Source organism: Montipora capricornis, chromosome 3 (assembly GCF_036669925.1).
Source record: "Montipora capricornis isolate CH-2021 chromosome 3, ASM3666992v2, whole genome shotgun sequence".
NCBI classification, from domain to species: Eukaryota; Metazoa; Cnidaria; class Anthozoa; order Scleractinia; family Acroporidae; genus Montipora; species Montipora capricornis.
The window spans coordinates 44,506,204-44,518,703 of record NC_090885.1 but is presented as its reverse complement, the minus strand read 5'-3'; the positions used below and the strand labels follow the sequence as shown (position 1 = coordinate 44,518,703).

The window sequence follows — 12,500 nt, the reverse complement described above, 5'->3', positions numbered from 1 at the left end:
CCTGCAAACTACTGGCTTTTATTACCTCCAGAGGTAATCAGATAATGTTCAACTTTATTGTTGCTAGAAATTAAATATTTACAGACTTGAAAGCAGTAAAAGAATCAGTCAAAAATGCTTTGGGTCTTGTTGACAGCACATCAACTGTATGAACTCTGCAATCCTTGCTTGTCTGTGCACCAGTTATACTGTTAAGATCTGTGCTTTTATCCCCTCTCCTGCTCCATTTAGTCAACCACATGTGGGCACATGGCTTTCAACATTCCTCTCTTCGTGTGAAATTGTTCTGCTTCCATTATAAGAATATCCAGCTTTCAATTTTTACACAGTGTTGCTCTAACTGTTAAAAAAAGTCATTACTAGCAAGCGGAAAACTATAGGGTGAGTTGTGCAAAGTTCACACAACATGACAAAGACCAAATGTGCTAGTCTTGCTACAGCAAGTATTGACAGATTATCATGATCTGGTATATATGTTAATTCCATAGCACAAAGAATCTTCAAGGGGATTAACTGCAGTCTTCATTCTATTGAATGCTGCATCATCCAAAGGGCATGGAATTTCAGGGACTTGAACTGAAATTTCATTCCAGGTGTCACCATCATACTCACGTGATGGGAGAGGACCATCATAATCAACACCAAATGATGCTAAGCTTTCTTCTGAGGGACCCCATGTATGGGTGTCATGTTTGATTCTGAAGAGAGGGGATGGTTATAGCCAGATCGAAACATTTCAAGGTACTGGTTTATTCTTGGAGTGACTACAAAGTGTAAACAGAATAAGTGAGTTGCACTGTTCAAGTTAAGTAATCCCGTGTCTTCTAGATAGCAAAAAATGTGATAGAATAAGAAGGTACTTCCATGAAACAAATCTCCCCAGAACCTCTCAATTCTCTGGTTATGGCAACTTTTCCTTGCAATGAAGCTGCCTCTCCCTGGCCCTCTGTTGAGATGGGATGTCATGTACCTGGAAACTTCAATATTCTCAGTGCCTTGATCACCTCTTATCCTGTAAGGAATTCCAAAGTTTTGAATTGCATTTAGGAATAACTGTAATACCGTGGCTGCCTTGTTGTTAGTGCAGCAATTCAAAAACATAAATTCGTCTTGAATATCCATCCAAACAATCATGGATGACAAATCCCCATCTTATCAACTTGTGATTGCCATCGAAATGCCACAATGATCTGGGTCCAGGTACACTGTAGTGCCGCCGGCTTACGATGTTCAGCTGAGAAGTCTGTAGTAGAATGCCACTGGGATCACTTCTCCACAGAGAAGACCTCACACGATTCGATTGTTCTCTAATGCGCCGATCAACTCGAAACTTCAACATCCCCCCACCCCCGGGCAAAGCCGGGCATTTGAACTTTTGAAGATTGGATTGTTCAAATGCCCTATCCTATCGTCGTGTTTGTTTGTCATACCCTACTAAAAAACAATCGTTGTCAGCTCACGTCGTCTTTATAAAGACCTTTTTTGTGAGCCAATCACTCACAAATGCTATATCTCTTCCTTTAAACTCTTCCATCTCGTCCAAACACGTGTTTTATAGCATGTAAGCGACTTTAGCGCCCAAAATAAAAATCATTTGAAACCTATTCAATTTTCCCCACCCCACGCACACACGGTCAAATTCCCGACTTCCCAGGCACAGAAGATAGTCAAATGCCCGGGAGGGGATACTGAAGTTTCAATTTGATCGACGCATGACATGATGCCTTGTCCAAGTAAAACCCTTCATTCTTCTTATACCACAGTTAGGAAAGGTCTGTAATTCAGCAGACATGGCGGCGTCCAAAGCCTCATCTGATAAATCATCACACTTTGTCTGCTAATTGTTTTCCTTGAAGTCCCAAACATATCAGCAATCTTTTTGAGAGAAAAACCATAGCTCAAGTGCAGCTTTAGAGTTTCCCTTGGAATATCTAGAGCTGGCCTACTTGTTGACCCTTGATAAATTGGTTGGCAGCGTGGCATGCTACGACTATTATCATCGTGTTCTTAGGATAAACTGCCATACGCGGTGACTAGTAGTTGAATGACCTCGTCATGTAAGAAATTTCTCCATATGTTTTGGCCACTGACACAGAGAAAAACGATTTCTTCGAACCTGTACAAAGCGTAATCAAGCTGGTTTTGATAATTGCTGCATGACCCAAGGTTTTCTATAAGCCGAACAACTTCACAAACTGCTGAAGAAACATCTCTCTTTAAATTAAGGTCTGGAGAAAGGCAAGGACTGAACTGAGACATTTCTACACTTCCAACTATCCGGTGATCGCCATTTTGAGCAAAGTTGGCGGGAAAAGTTGACTTACCGCTGACTAAGTTATGCAGCCGTCGACGAATTGAAGAAAACGGCGAAATTGTCAACACGACCACACAAAGAAAGCAATACAACGAAACTAGCAACTCCATGACACGAAGAAAGCAATACGACGAAATGGACAACACGACGACACAAAGACAGAAAGAAAGCAATACGACCAAACAGGCAACATGACGACACGAAGAGAACGACGATATGAACAGAGCATCACAACCCAACCAAGAAAGCGACGCTCCAAAAAAACGTAATCGATGACCTGAAGAAGAGGTTTTGACGTGTGTAGGACCTTTTGTCCCCAATCTGACTGCATAACGCCCGTACGTCCATCCGTCCACCCCTCCATGTATGCCAATGTGACCATATCACGGGCTCAAGTTTAGAGGCCACACTCAAGCTGACAGTTAAGCTAGTTTGTTTACAGCGTACATCTTTGATATTTGGTATCCATATTATGGTCAATTGACAGCTGTCAGAACAAGGTATCTGCTGACCAGTATCACGTGATGATATCGCAGACTCAGGTTAAACCTCATCGAGGTCAGCTGTTTTTTTTAAGTTAACCGCTGACCAATTACTTGTTTTTGATTGGATCGCAGCCTCAGTCCACGTCAGACACCATAAGGTAAACGAGACTTTTTTTTCGCGTGCTTTCTGCGGGTCGACGCAGCTACATGGCCATACTACTTGAACAAGAGGGAAGACCTTAGACAGCAATGACCAGAACCAGGTTACTGACCAGCGGTTTTCGTTAAAACAATGGTTTACTGGGGGTGCTCAGTCTCGCGGCTCAGAAAACCTGGTTGTGGTCATTGTTATTTTAGGTTTTTCGAACAAGAGCTCTTGGTAGTCGATGCTTTTCATGTTCAGGTTGAAAGTGGTTTGGAGAATAGTTTTTCCTGCATTTTTCGCGGTATCAATCCAGGTTTGACATAATATAGCTGTCATCAGGACACACTGGTGGCTACGTAGTTATTCAAGTCAAGCATTGGAGGGCTATAAACGTAAAGCTAAGTGTCTATTTTTAATTTCTTTAGAGCTGCTTTTTGCTCTGCCTTATTGGAATTTTTGGCATAAGTCTTATCTGAAGAAGATTTTTCATTTTGAATCTGATAAGGTTGCACGATGCCTGGACGGCTTATGACAGAAGAGCATATTCACGACAAATTCCTTTCTTGAACACTAAACCGTTTGTTATTTTTGCGGATGAGTTATTTTTTCCTTTGTTCAGGAATGAAACTCGAATTTTTATTCTCGACTGCAATTAAATAACAGTCAAAGGTACTGTTTTCGGACATAAAGAAATAATTGATTTGTTTGTTTGGCTTTGAAATGCGAGTAAACAAAAGTTTTTTTGCGCTGTTTGGCTAACTGTTTTTCGATGTGCCTCGACAGTGACAAGACAATTTGCCTTTATGTTATAAACACTTATACTAATCCCAATGAGTTCTTGAAAAAGTGAGGAGAAACACCACTAGCTTGTGTCTCAGAAGTTTGTTTAGAGCACGTACAGCCAGGTAATTTGTTGGAGATCTTGTTTGAAGTTTGTCCTTTCTTGCCGATTCTAGTTCCAAGCCAAACTGGTTTGTCGCAATGAATACATCAAAATGTAAATGATCTCGTTCTCAGAGATAAAGTGGAATAAAGTACAGAAATAAAACTCTTTTTTTTTGACCTTGAACCAACAAAGACGATCTGTCACATCAAGAGCTGGTACATCTGTGATTTCTAGTTTTAGCGTGATTCACTGGCTTTTTACAGCTGCCTCTGAAATGGAATTCACAAGTTAGGCAGAGAAGAAAATGATTTTTAATTAAGCAGTAACTGGAAACACCGAAACGAGGACAATTTAAAAAAAATTTATGTTTATTTATCCTACAGCCAGTAAGAATAAAAAACCTGGGAGCTCCACTTTTAGGCTTGGCTAAATCTACATATTGGGACAAACCCTTGTTGTCATGCTCGTTGCACAGCAAATGACGCCTAATATCTCGAGACTGATGCCACAATCTGACTCTGCAACGTACCTAGCCTGAAAGAGCAGGTCTTAATCTACAACATGAATTTGTCAAACCTTTTCTGTACTTTGAGTTGAGCATAACGAACTTTTTCATAAGTCTAGCTCTCCTATTGCGTGTACTTCTTTACCACAAGTTAATTTTATTTGTTAATTACTTTATGTAACTATAAAAGATTGCAATGAAGTATATTTGCACATGTTAAAAGATACTAACAACGACGAGGTTTCAAAATTGGCTAAACGTCATTATCAAGTCAAGGTTATTTGAAATATAAATACTAAAAGAACAACAGCTGATAAGAAGGTATAGTAAAAAAAGGAACAATGAAAGTTAAACGAAAAGTTTGGCACGTATGGAGTCCATCTGGATATTTAAATTAGACTTGAGACTCTTAGGGCCTATTACATGGCGAAATTTCAGCCCAGCAGGTTCTAAAGGAATCCTTATAAAACCTCTTAAAATGGAAATACCAATGACAGTGGCACAATAAGAATTAGTGTTCCATTCAAAGATCAAGTGGCTGCCAATGCACTCCGAAACCAATTATGCCGTCTTATACCCCGTTCACACCAAAGCTTAAACATGTTTAAAACTTGTTTTGTTAAACAGAGTTAATAAGACTGGCCGTTCACACTGCGGGCGTGTTTAACAAAACACGTCTAAAACCGTGTTTAACAAAACTACCTCTCGAGGTAGTTTAACAATCGTGTTTAATAAAATACATTCAAAATGGCGGCAGAAACCAAAACTCGCGGAAGAATCTGGGAGCACAAAGAAACCCTCCTGTTACTTGAAAAGTGGGGAGACGAGAATATCCAGCTCCAGCTAAAATCATGCACAAGAAAAAAGCCAATATGGCTAGAAATTGCGGCATATCTTCGAGCTGCAGGCTATGAAGACAGAGACGACGGCAGCTGCAAGACACGAATTCACACTCTGATAAGCGCCTATAGAAACTACAAAGACGAATGCAGCAAGACGGGAAATGCCACACCAAAGAAGAAGCCGGCTTTCTTCGACGAAGTGGACGAGTTTTTGTCGGACAAGCCATGTACCAAACCAAAGGTAATAATAAAGTCCGCAACAATTTTCATAGATGGGGTCGATGATGAAGAAATAACAAGCGCAGAAAACGTTGAGCCGAACGTAAACAACCCTGGCAGCAGCAAAGAAAAGTCAGAAAACCTTCACAAACCTCTGAATTATTTGACAGCGGTGACAGGTAAGAGTTATAAAATGCTCTCCGATTGGAGGGCCAGACAATAGAATTGTGTCCAAAAGCTACATCTGACGACGTCTGTGAAAGTTTTGTTCAAGCAGTATATTTGAATACCGTATTTGAGAGTTTTTGATATGCGTACTGTACAAGCAGATACAAGACAGGTGTATCCGTATTACAGTGTAATATTGAGATAACTATACCATAAATCAAACATTTTTTATTTCTCTCTTGGCTATAACGTTTATGCAAGACATTGAAGTTTTGGCGGTCGCCATGGTGTTCCTTCAGGTGCGACGGAAGCCGATGAAACAAAGAAGCCGGCACCCCGTCAGTCGGCCGTATTGAAGGCAAATAAAAAGAGGAAAACCGCTTCTGATGTATTTGCAAAGTTTGATAAAGTGTTTGAGTCCTTTGTGGAGTATCAGCAAGCGGCTGACAAGAGCTTCCTCGAAGCTGAAGCGGCAAGAGAAAGGCGAGAGGAGGAAAGAGCGGAGAAGCGAAGGAAGGAGGATCAAGAATTTCTCCTGAAAATGGCGCAGGTTCTTCACAAGCAGAACCAAGTACCTGCGTAAGTTTCTTGCCATTTTGTGCGAGCTGTTAAAAGAAATTAGACTAGCTTATGAGCGATTTTGAAACTTTCATTCCTTGAAATTATATTTCTTATGTTGAATTTTACGGCATCCGAATTGTATCGTTAATTAATTCGCTGTTATTTATTGCTCAAAATGTTTTGGCTCATTTTTTAACCGCCGTTTTTAATACTGTTCAATATTAAGCTGGGGTCTCCTATGCCTGTTTTTGATATTGGGCAGATATTTTAGTATCGAGTCTGTGTACATGTTCATTTGTAGTGTATCTCCTCGGTTGAGGAATGATGCATATGGCTTTTCACTGTTACTGGTACATATCATAGTTAATAGATGTAGGCTGGTTATGAAACTCGACAAGTTTCTTTGTTTCATGTTTTTGTTCGCTTTTTTGGCCTTGACCCTGCACAAAACCCGACAAAAACAGGCTTTTTTCGGCAGGATAAACAATCAAAAGCTTCGACTAATTTATTCGAAATTAACTTGTGAACCAAAAACAAAAGATTGTGCAGGGTCACGGTCGGTTCAACATCTAATTGCGACTTTATTGTTCCTGCTTTTGAAATTCCCATGGTTTCATAACCAGTCCCTAGATTAACTATGTACATATATACCCATATATAAATGCATTAAAATGCGCTGGTCAGACATGGGCTACCCCCAAGAAATGCACTTAATGTTATTTATGTGTTTACTTTTGGAGAATTTCCTACAATTTATGTTTACCCACCAAGAATTCCAGAGATTTTCACTAGACCTTCCACATTTTTTTCTAAATCTTATTCCTAGGGAATTCCAATATTCCTCAACTAATAAATAGTTGCTTAGGGCAACAATGTGCATGTGCAAAAATCGGATTCATCAAGAGTCCACCCCAAAACAGACTGACAATAACGTGTTAACAGCAATGCCTATAAACTGTATATCATAAGAAATCACATGGACTAGCTTGAGTACAAAAATATGAGTGAAGTTCTCAAAATTGCACTATCTTCTTGAGTGGGACACATCAATTTCTTATACTATGGAAAACGCAAAATATGGCATTCTTGTTACACCTGAAAAACACTTGATTTGTAATATTATTAATCGTACGGCTCTTGCCCCAGTCAGAAGTGTTGAATGTACTATAAGAACTACAGCAGCCTCTTACTGCTCTCAGCTGCCTGCAGGCTCAGAGAAAGTTTCAAAGGCAATCTGAAATTAAATTTTAGAAGAGAGTCTTTTTTTTTTAAGTTCTGTTCTTCTGTTAATTAATTCCAAGTTGCTAAAAGGGCAGTGTCACATCATGGAATTGAATATTTGGACCAAAGCAGAGCTACAGCATCTTTGTAAAATAATTCCATCTACATGTGACTGCACTGCCCCAGCTATGATATAACATTATAACATTGTGGCAATTGAGTTCTTTTTTGTGATTTTCATTGGCTTGCTTTTTCACATGAACAAATTCAGCCAGTTTGATTTTTTTTCAAAATTTATTTCAGAAAACAAGACTTTGCAGGCCTTGATACAATTTCTATCTGATATTTCATGTATAGTATTTTTCCATAAGAATGCAGGAATGCAGTGTTTCCTTTTTATACCTGTCTTAAGTCTTTGATTTCATCTCAATGCAGTAAATAGTAGATTTTTTCATGCCACACTGTAAATTGAAAATCAGAATAGCATATCTTTTCCTGTATATTGTTAAGAATTCTTTATTATAGAACAAATGCAACAAAACAGCTACAGCAGCTTAAACTGTCTATAAGTTCAATGTATGATTTTAAAATAAGTAAAAATTAATATTGCAATACATTGAAATAATTATTTGAGTCATGTGTGTTATCTGTGAGCTGATCAATTGAATAATTGTACTGATAATACTTTTGTTAAGTTGTTGAGGAAAACGAAACAATGACTGCTGCCATTTGATTTCCCTCACACAAATGGACTGCAGTGCAGAGCAAAAATTAATGGTCTGTACAGGGTAATGACTTTGCCAGATGTTTTATAGCCACAAGAAGCATTGACAAGGCCCACCAAATATCCAGACTATTACAGAAGGTGAGTACCTGAGGGAGAGTCCTATTTGAAAGGGGCAGAGATGCCCTTCTGAAATTTTGAAAAGAATCCCTAAATGAGATAAATCTGGGTGTGGCTCAAGCTTTCCTTGACCCCAAAAGATGCCAAGAAAACTAAGGAGTGAACATTTAGTTGTATCTTTCTTCATGTACAGCCCTACACGAGATCATTATAGCTAACACTATAGACGTTTTGCCTGGGACACCCTAAGCAAGATCAAAAATCAGAAATTTACACCCCTAAGCAAGACGAGAAGCATCCCTGCCCCTTTTCATATATTCCAATTCTCGTGGCCGAGATAACCCAAAATCTAAATAGCACTGCAAGAATGAAAAGATCTATATCAGAGGTTTTTGAAGCTGTTCAATAAATTCGCAGTTCGTCTTTACTATGTGAATTAAAAAACCATGAACAGTCGAATTATCTCTGGAATGTTAATGTGTTACAAGGAAAAAGCCATACATCAGATCTCAATGCATAGATGAAAACTGCCTGCTGTAATAGTGATTAACTGTGTAGTTTGCATATTTTTGTGGTTTTATCTTGTATGTGATTGGTAAATTCACAATTAAAATGTTAATGTCAAAAATTATTGAGCAGTTCATGGTTTTTGCATTCGCATGGTACATGTAATAGCTAAAATCGTTCTTTAATTAAACTTGCATGACCATAGAATTTCCAGCTACAACAATTTTATACGCAAAATTTAAAACTGGTCTGCACAGTAGTTTGTGTTAGTCGATACAGTTGTTCTTTTGTTTTGTTTTTTTGTCTCTCGGGCAGACATTCTTTTGGCTCACAATCCCTTAATGGGCAGGTCAGGAGAGATTGCCTTATAAGCCAAAAAAATGTCTGCATGGCAGGCTATTCGCTCGGTAATTACAATAATGATGTCTTGATGGCTTCTCTGATGGCTACAGCATTCCTGTTTTGTCCTTGGTTTGGGTCGACTGGGAAAACACCAAGATGGAGCTGTACACCTTGCAGCCACTCCTCATTAAAGTCCTCACCCATGACTTCACAGAAGTTGTGCAACACGCAACAAGCAGCAATGACAAGACAAACAGTCTCAACATTAAGGTCCAGCCTCTTTGCAATGCTTCTGAACCTACCCTTTAGTCTTCCATAGGCATTCTCAACCACCACTCTTGTCATGCTGAGGATCTTGTTGAAATTCACTTGTTCTCGCGTTAAGTTTCCATTATCAGTATACGGCTTCATTAGCCAGTCACTGAGCGCATATGCGGAGTCTCCAACTATCAAGGGCGGAACTCTCACACCTGATATGACTCGAGATAATTGAAGCGGTAGGAAAGTCCTCGCACAGCAGTGGCAAAACAGCGGTGAATTTTTAAATACGCGCGCGTCATGAACTTTCGCCAGCCATCCAACAAAAATGTCAACAAAACGATAGTTGCTGTCAACCAATCCCTGCAGTGTTACTGCGTGGAATCCTTTTCGATTCACGTAATCTTCCGGACTTTGGAGAGGTGCAATGATAGGCACATGGCAACCGTCAAGAGCGGCCACTACTTGGGGAAACCCCGCACGATCTCTAAAACCATCGATCTGATCTTGTACTTCTTGCTGATTTTGTGGAAAGAAAATATACCGAGGAAGAATACCTGCAAGTACCTCACATACCTGTTTCACGATGGTACACACGGTGGATTTTCCAACGCCAAACAAGTTTCCAATTGTTCTGTAGCGAGCGGAGTCGGCAAGCCAATACAAAGTAATTGCAACGCGATGGCGAACTGCAATGGCTTTACGAAAGTTCGTGTTCTGTTTCGCGATATGGGGTGATAGTTCAGCGCACAGATATTCAAACGAATCCTTCGACATCCTGAAGTTCTCTACCCAATCATTATCGCTCCAGCCTTGGCAGGTCTCCTCCCAAAAGGACTGAGACCTGCTTTTGCTCCAAACTCGATGTAAACTTGGGGCGCATTGAAATAGTTGCCGCGCCAACAACAAAAAAAATACAGATGAGACAAGACATCTGCGGCGGAAGTATCGGTAGAGTCGTCTCCTGGAAAGCTTTGCGCGACTTTCCGCGATTTTTCGGCTTTCTTCTCTCCGTGTTTTCCAAAACAAAAGCGCAATATTTAGCGCATCCGCCATTTTGTTTACATTGTTGTTCAATTTTACGTCAATTACAATTACACGAATGCGAGGCTGAGCATGAACATGAGGCTGCGTTGTTGTCAGCTCTTGTAGTTCGGCGTGAACGAGTTGATCAGTTAACCATGTTCAATTAAACATGGCTTCGTTAAACTTTGTTTAATTAAACATGTTTTTTTTGTGTGAACAGGGTATTAGTCATAAGATTGGTTTTACAGTGCAATCGGTTTTTTTGAGCAAAAAAAATTGGAGCAAATCAAGCCATTAGTTGTGAATCAGCAATGTGTTGTTTACTATTTTAAATGTGATCTGTGTGATGCAAATTATGTAGGATTTACAGCCCGACACATTCACAACACATTGCTGACCACAAAAATTCGGCAATTGGCCGACATTTTTTGGAAGCTCACAGTTGAAAAAAAAACAATTTAGAGTCTTAAGAAAGTGCCAGGGCAAATTTGATTGCTGCTTTGATAGTTTACGAAATGCTCTTCATTAAGAGTCTGAAGCCTGATTTAATATCCAGACGGATTCCACACGTGCCAATCTTTTTGTTTAATTTTCATCTTTCCCTATACCTTTTTATCAGCTGTTGTTCTTTCAGTATTTATAGATTGTAATTTTCAAAAAACCTTGACTTGATAATGAAACTTAGCCAACGTCTTCGTTTTACACAAAGTTTTTAGTATTTTAGCATTTTTAAATATATTTTATAGCAATTTCTTAAAGTTAATTGTTATTCAAAATCACTTCGTTTTAGTTACTTTATTTGTATTTTTCTTTTAACCATTGACGCCTGGGAGTGAGACTTAACAGAGTTTACTCCTCATCTGGGGGCTCCTGGGGCACCTGACGAGTGAATGGGTAATGCGTTAACCAGTCAAAAACTATGTCCATCCATCAATTAATTAAACATGCTGGTGTAACACTGTTATAAAATGCTGTGATTACAATACCATGCCATTCACTTAGCTTTTTACAGAATTTTTACTGCGATCTTAGAGAAATTGGCTTGGGACAATCCCGTTTTTCCTTGCCGTCTCGTATCATTGCCCCTGCCCTTCCCCGTGCAGGGGAGGGGGGTGTTTGAAGGATAAAAAGCCTACCATATTTTCATGTGCTGGAGACATGTAGTTTTTTTTTTTTTTACGTAATTGCATGAATATCATGTTCATGTCCGAATTAAATTGTCTAGAATTGTCCCTAAAGTATGTGCCAACGCATACGATATAAAATATTATTTGGTACTGAAATTAGAAACATCAACACATTAAGTGCTACGCAGAAGGGAGCGCAAAGACTTATGTGAGTTGGTGAGTTTTTTATACTTTGATTTTTTTTTTTCATTTAAGCCTTATCATTTCTTTCCAGGGTGTTGGTGACAGCAGCCAAGGCTTTGCTAATTTTGTCCTGTTTTGTTTATTTACTGAAAAGATAAGGCGGAAATTTAAGCTTTGTTGTGGCAATCAGAAGAAAGATCCCCTGTTTGAGAGCACTAACTAGCTTATGGAGCAAGAAATTGAAACTCTCTGTCGAGCGGCATGCTGTGCGCGCGTTTGTGTATGTAATTTTTTTCTGCTTGATGTAGCCACTCGGGAGAAAACAAGCAACAATTCTGTTCTTTCCTACAAGTGAACGGAAGAAAAGTTGGCTTGAAGAACAGAAATGTATATTTCTAATAACTAAACTTCATTGTATTTGATTCTTCGTTTTTGTTTTTTTTATAATAATATAAAAAAGAAATACTATTATTTACCATGCAATTTTTGGCAAATCATTTGTTCATATGAAGACTACTGCAACCGTTGAAAGCGAGTCACATACACAAACAGCTTGCACATCTTGGTCAATACCGGAACGTTTGACCCCGATAAGAAACAAAATCATTTGAATCATAGGTTGTATGATATAAGATCAATATTTCCAAAACAACTTCCAAAAATATTGAAGAGAAAAACTTCAAACAGAGAAGAGAACAAATATAGCTCACTCAGTACAAACAATGACAACAAATCAACAAGACTACCGATTAGCAATAAAATATACAGATGTCAAGCGAAAGGAATAATAACATTATTAACATAATGCTAACCTAACATTTAATTCGAACACATGACAACAATTTCCAGGGATTCAATGCAAAATAG

General features: G+C 38.9%; 2 protein-coding genes across 3 annotated transcripts in view; both read left to right on the top strand.

Annotated features, from left to right (window-relative positions):
* Window positions 1-12,500, top strand: part of LOC138043244 (G-protein coupled receptor 157-like) — a 52,602-nt gene that overhangs the window by 39,475 nt on the left and 627 nt on the right. The window contains exon 3 of one of the 2 annotated variants that reach the window (XM_068889410.1): window positions 11,725-12,500. This exon is cut by the window's right edge and continues 627 nt beyond it. In XM_068889410.1, coding sequence (XP_068745511.1) covers window positions 11,725-11,856 — 132 coding nt within the window. In that variant the 3' untranslated portion in view covers window positions 11,857-12,500. Of the gene's footprint in view, window positions 1-11,610 lie in introns of both variants that reach the window. The other variant, XM_068889412.1, reaches the window with a different exon arrangement.
* On the top strand, window positions 4,836-7,904 carry LOC138043245 (uncharacterized). The gene is made up of 3 exons (XM_068889416.1): window positions 4,836-5,575; window positions 5,864-6,143; window positions 7,650-7,904. The coding sequence occupies exons 1-3, from the start codon at window positions 5,083-5,085 to the stop codon at window positions 7,687-7,689; spliced, it is 813 nt and encodes a 270-aa protein (XP_068745517.1). The 5' UTR covers window positions 4,836-5,082; the 3' UTR covers window positions 7,690-7,904.

Coding starts and splice junctions, on each gene's coding strand:
- LOC138043245 (XM_068889416.1), top strand. CDS start 5,083: ATGGCGGCAGAAACCAAAACTCGCGGAAGAATCTGGGAGCACAAAGAA. Junction 5,576..5,863: donor TTATTTGACAGCGGTGACAG/GTAAGAGTTATA, acceptor GTGTTCCTTCAG/GTGCGACGGAAGCCGATGAA. Junction 6,144..7,649: donor AAGCAGAACCAAGTACCTGC/GTAAGTTTCTTG, acceptor AATTTATTTCAG/AAAACAAGACTTTGCAGGCC.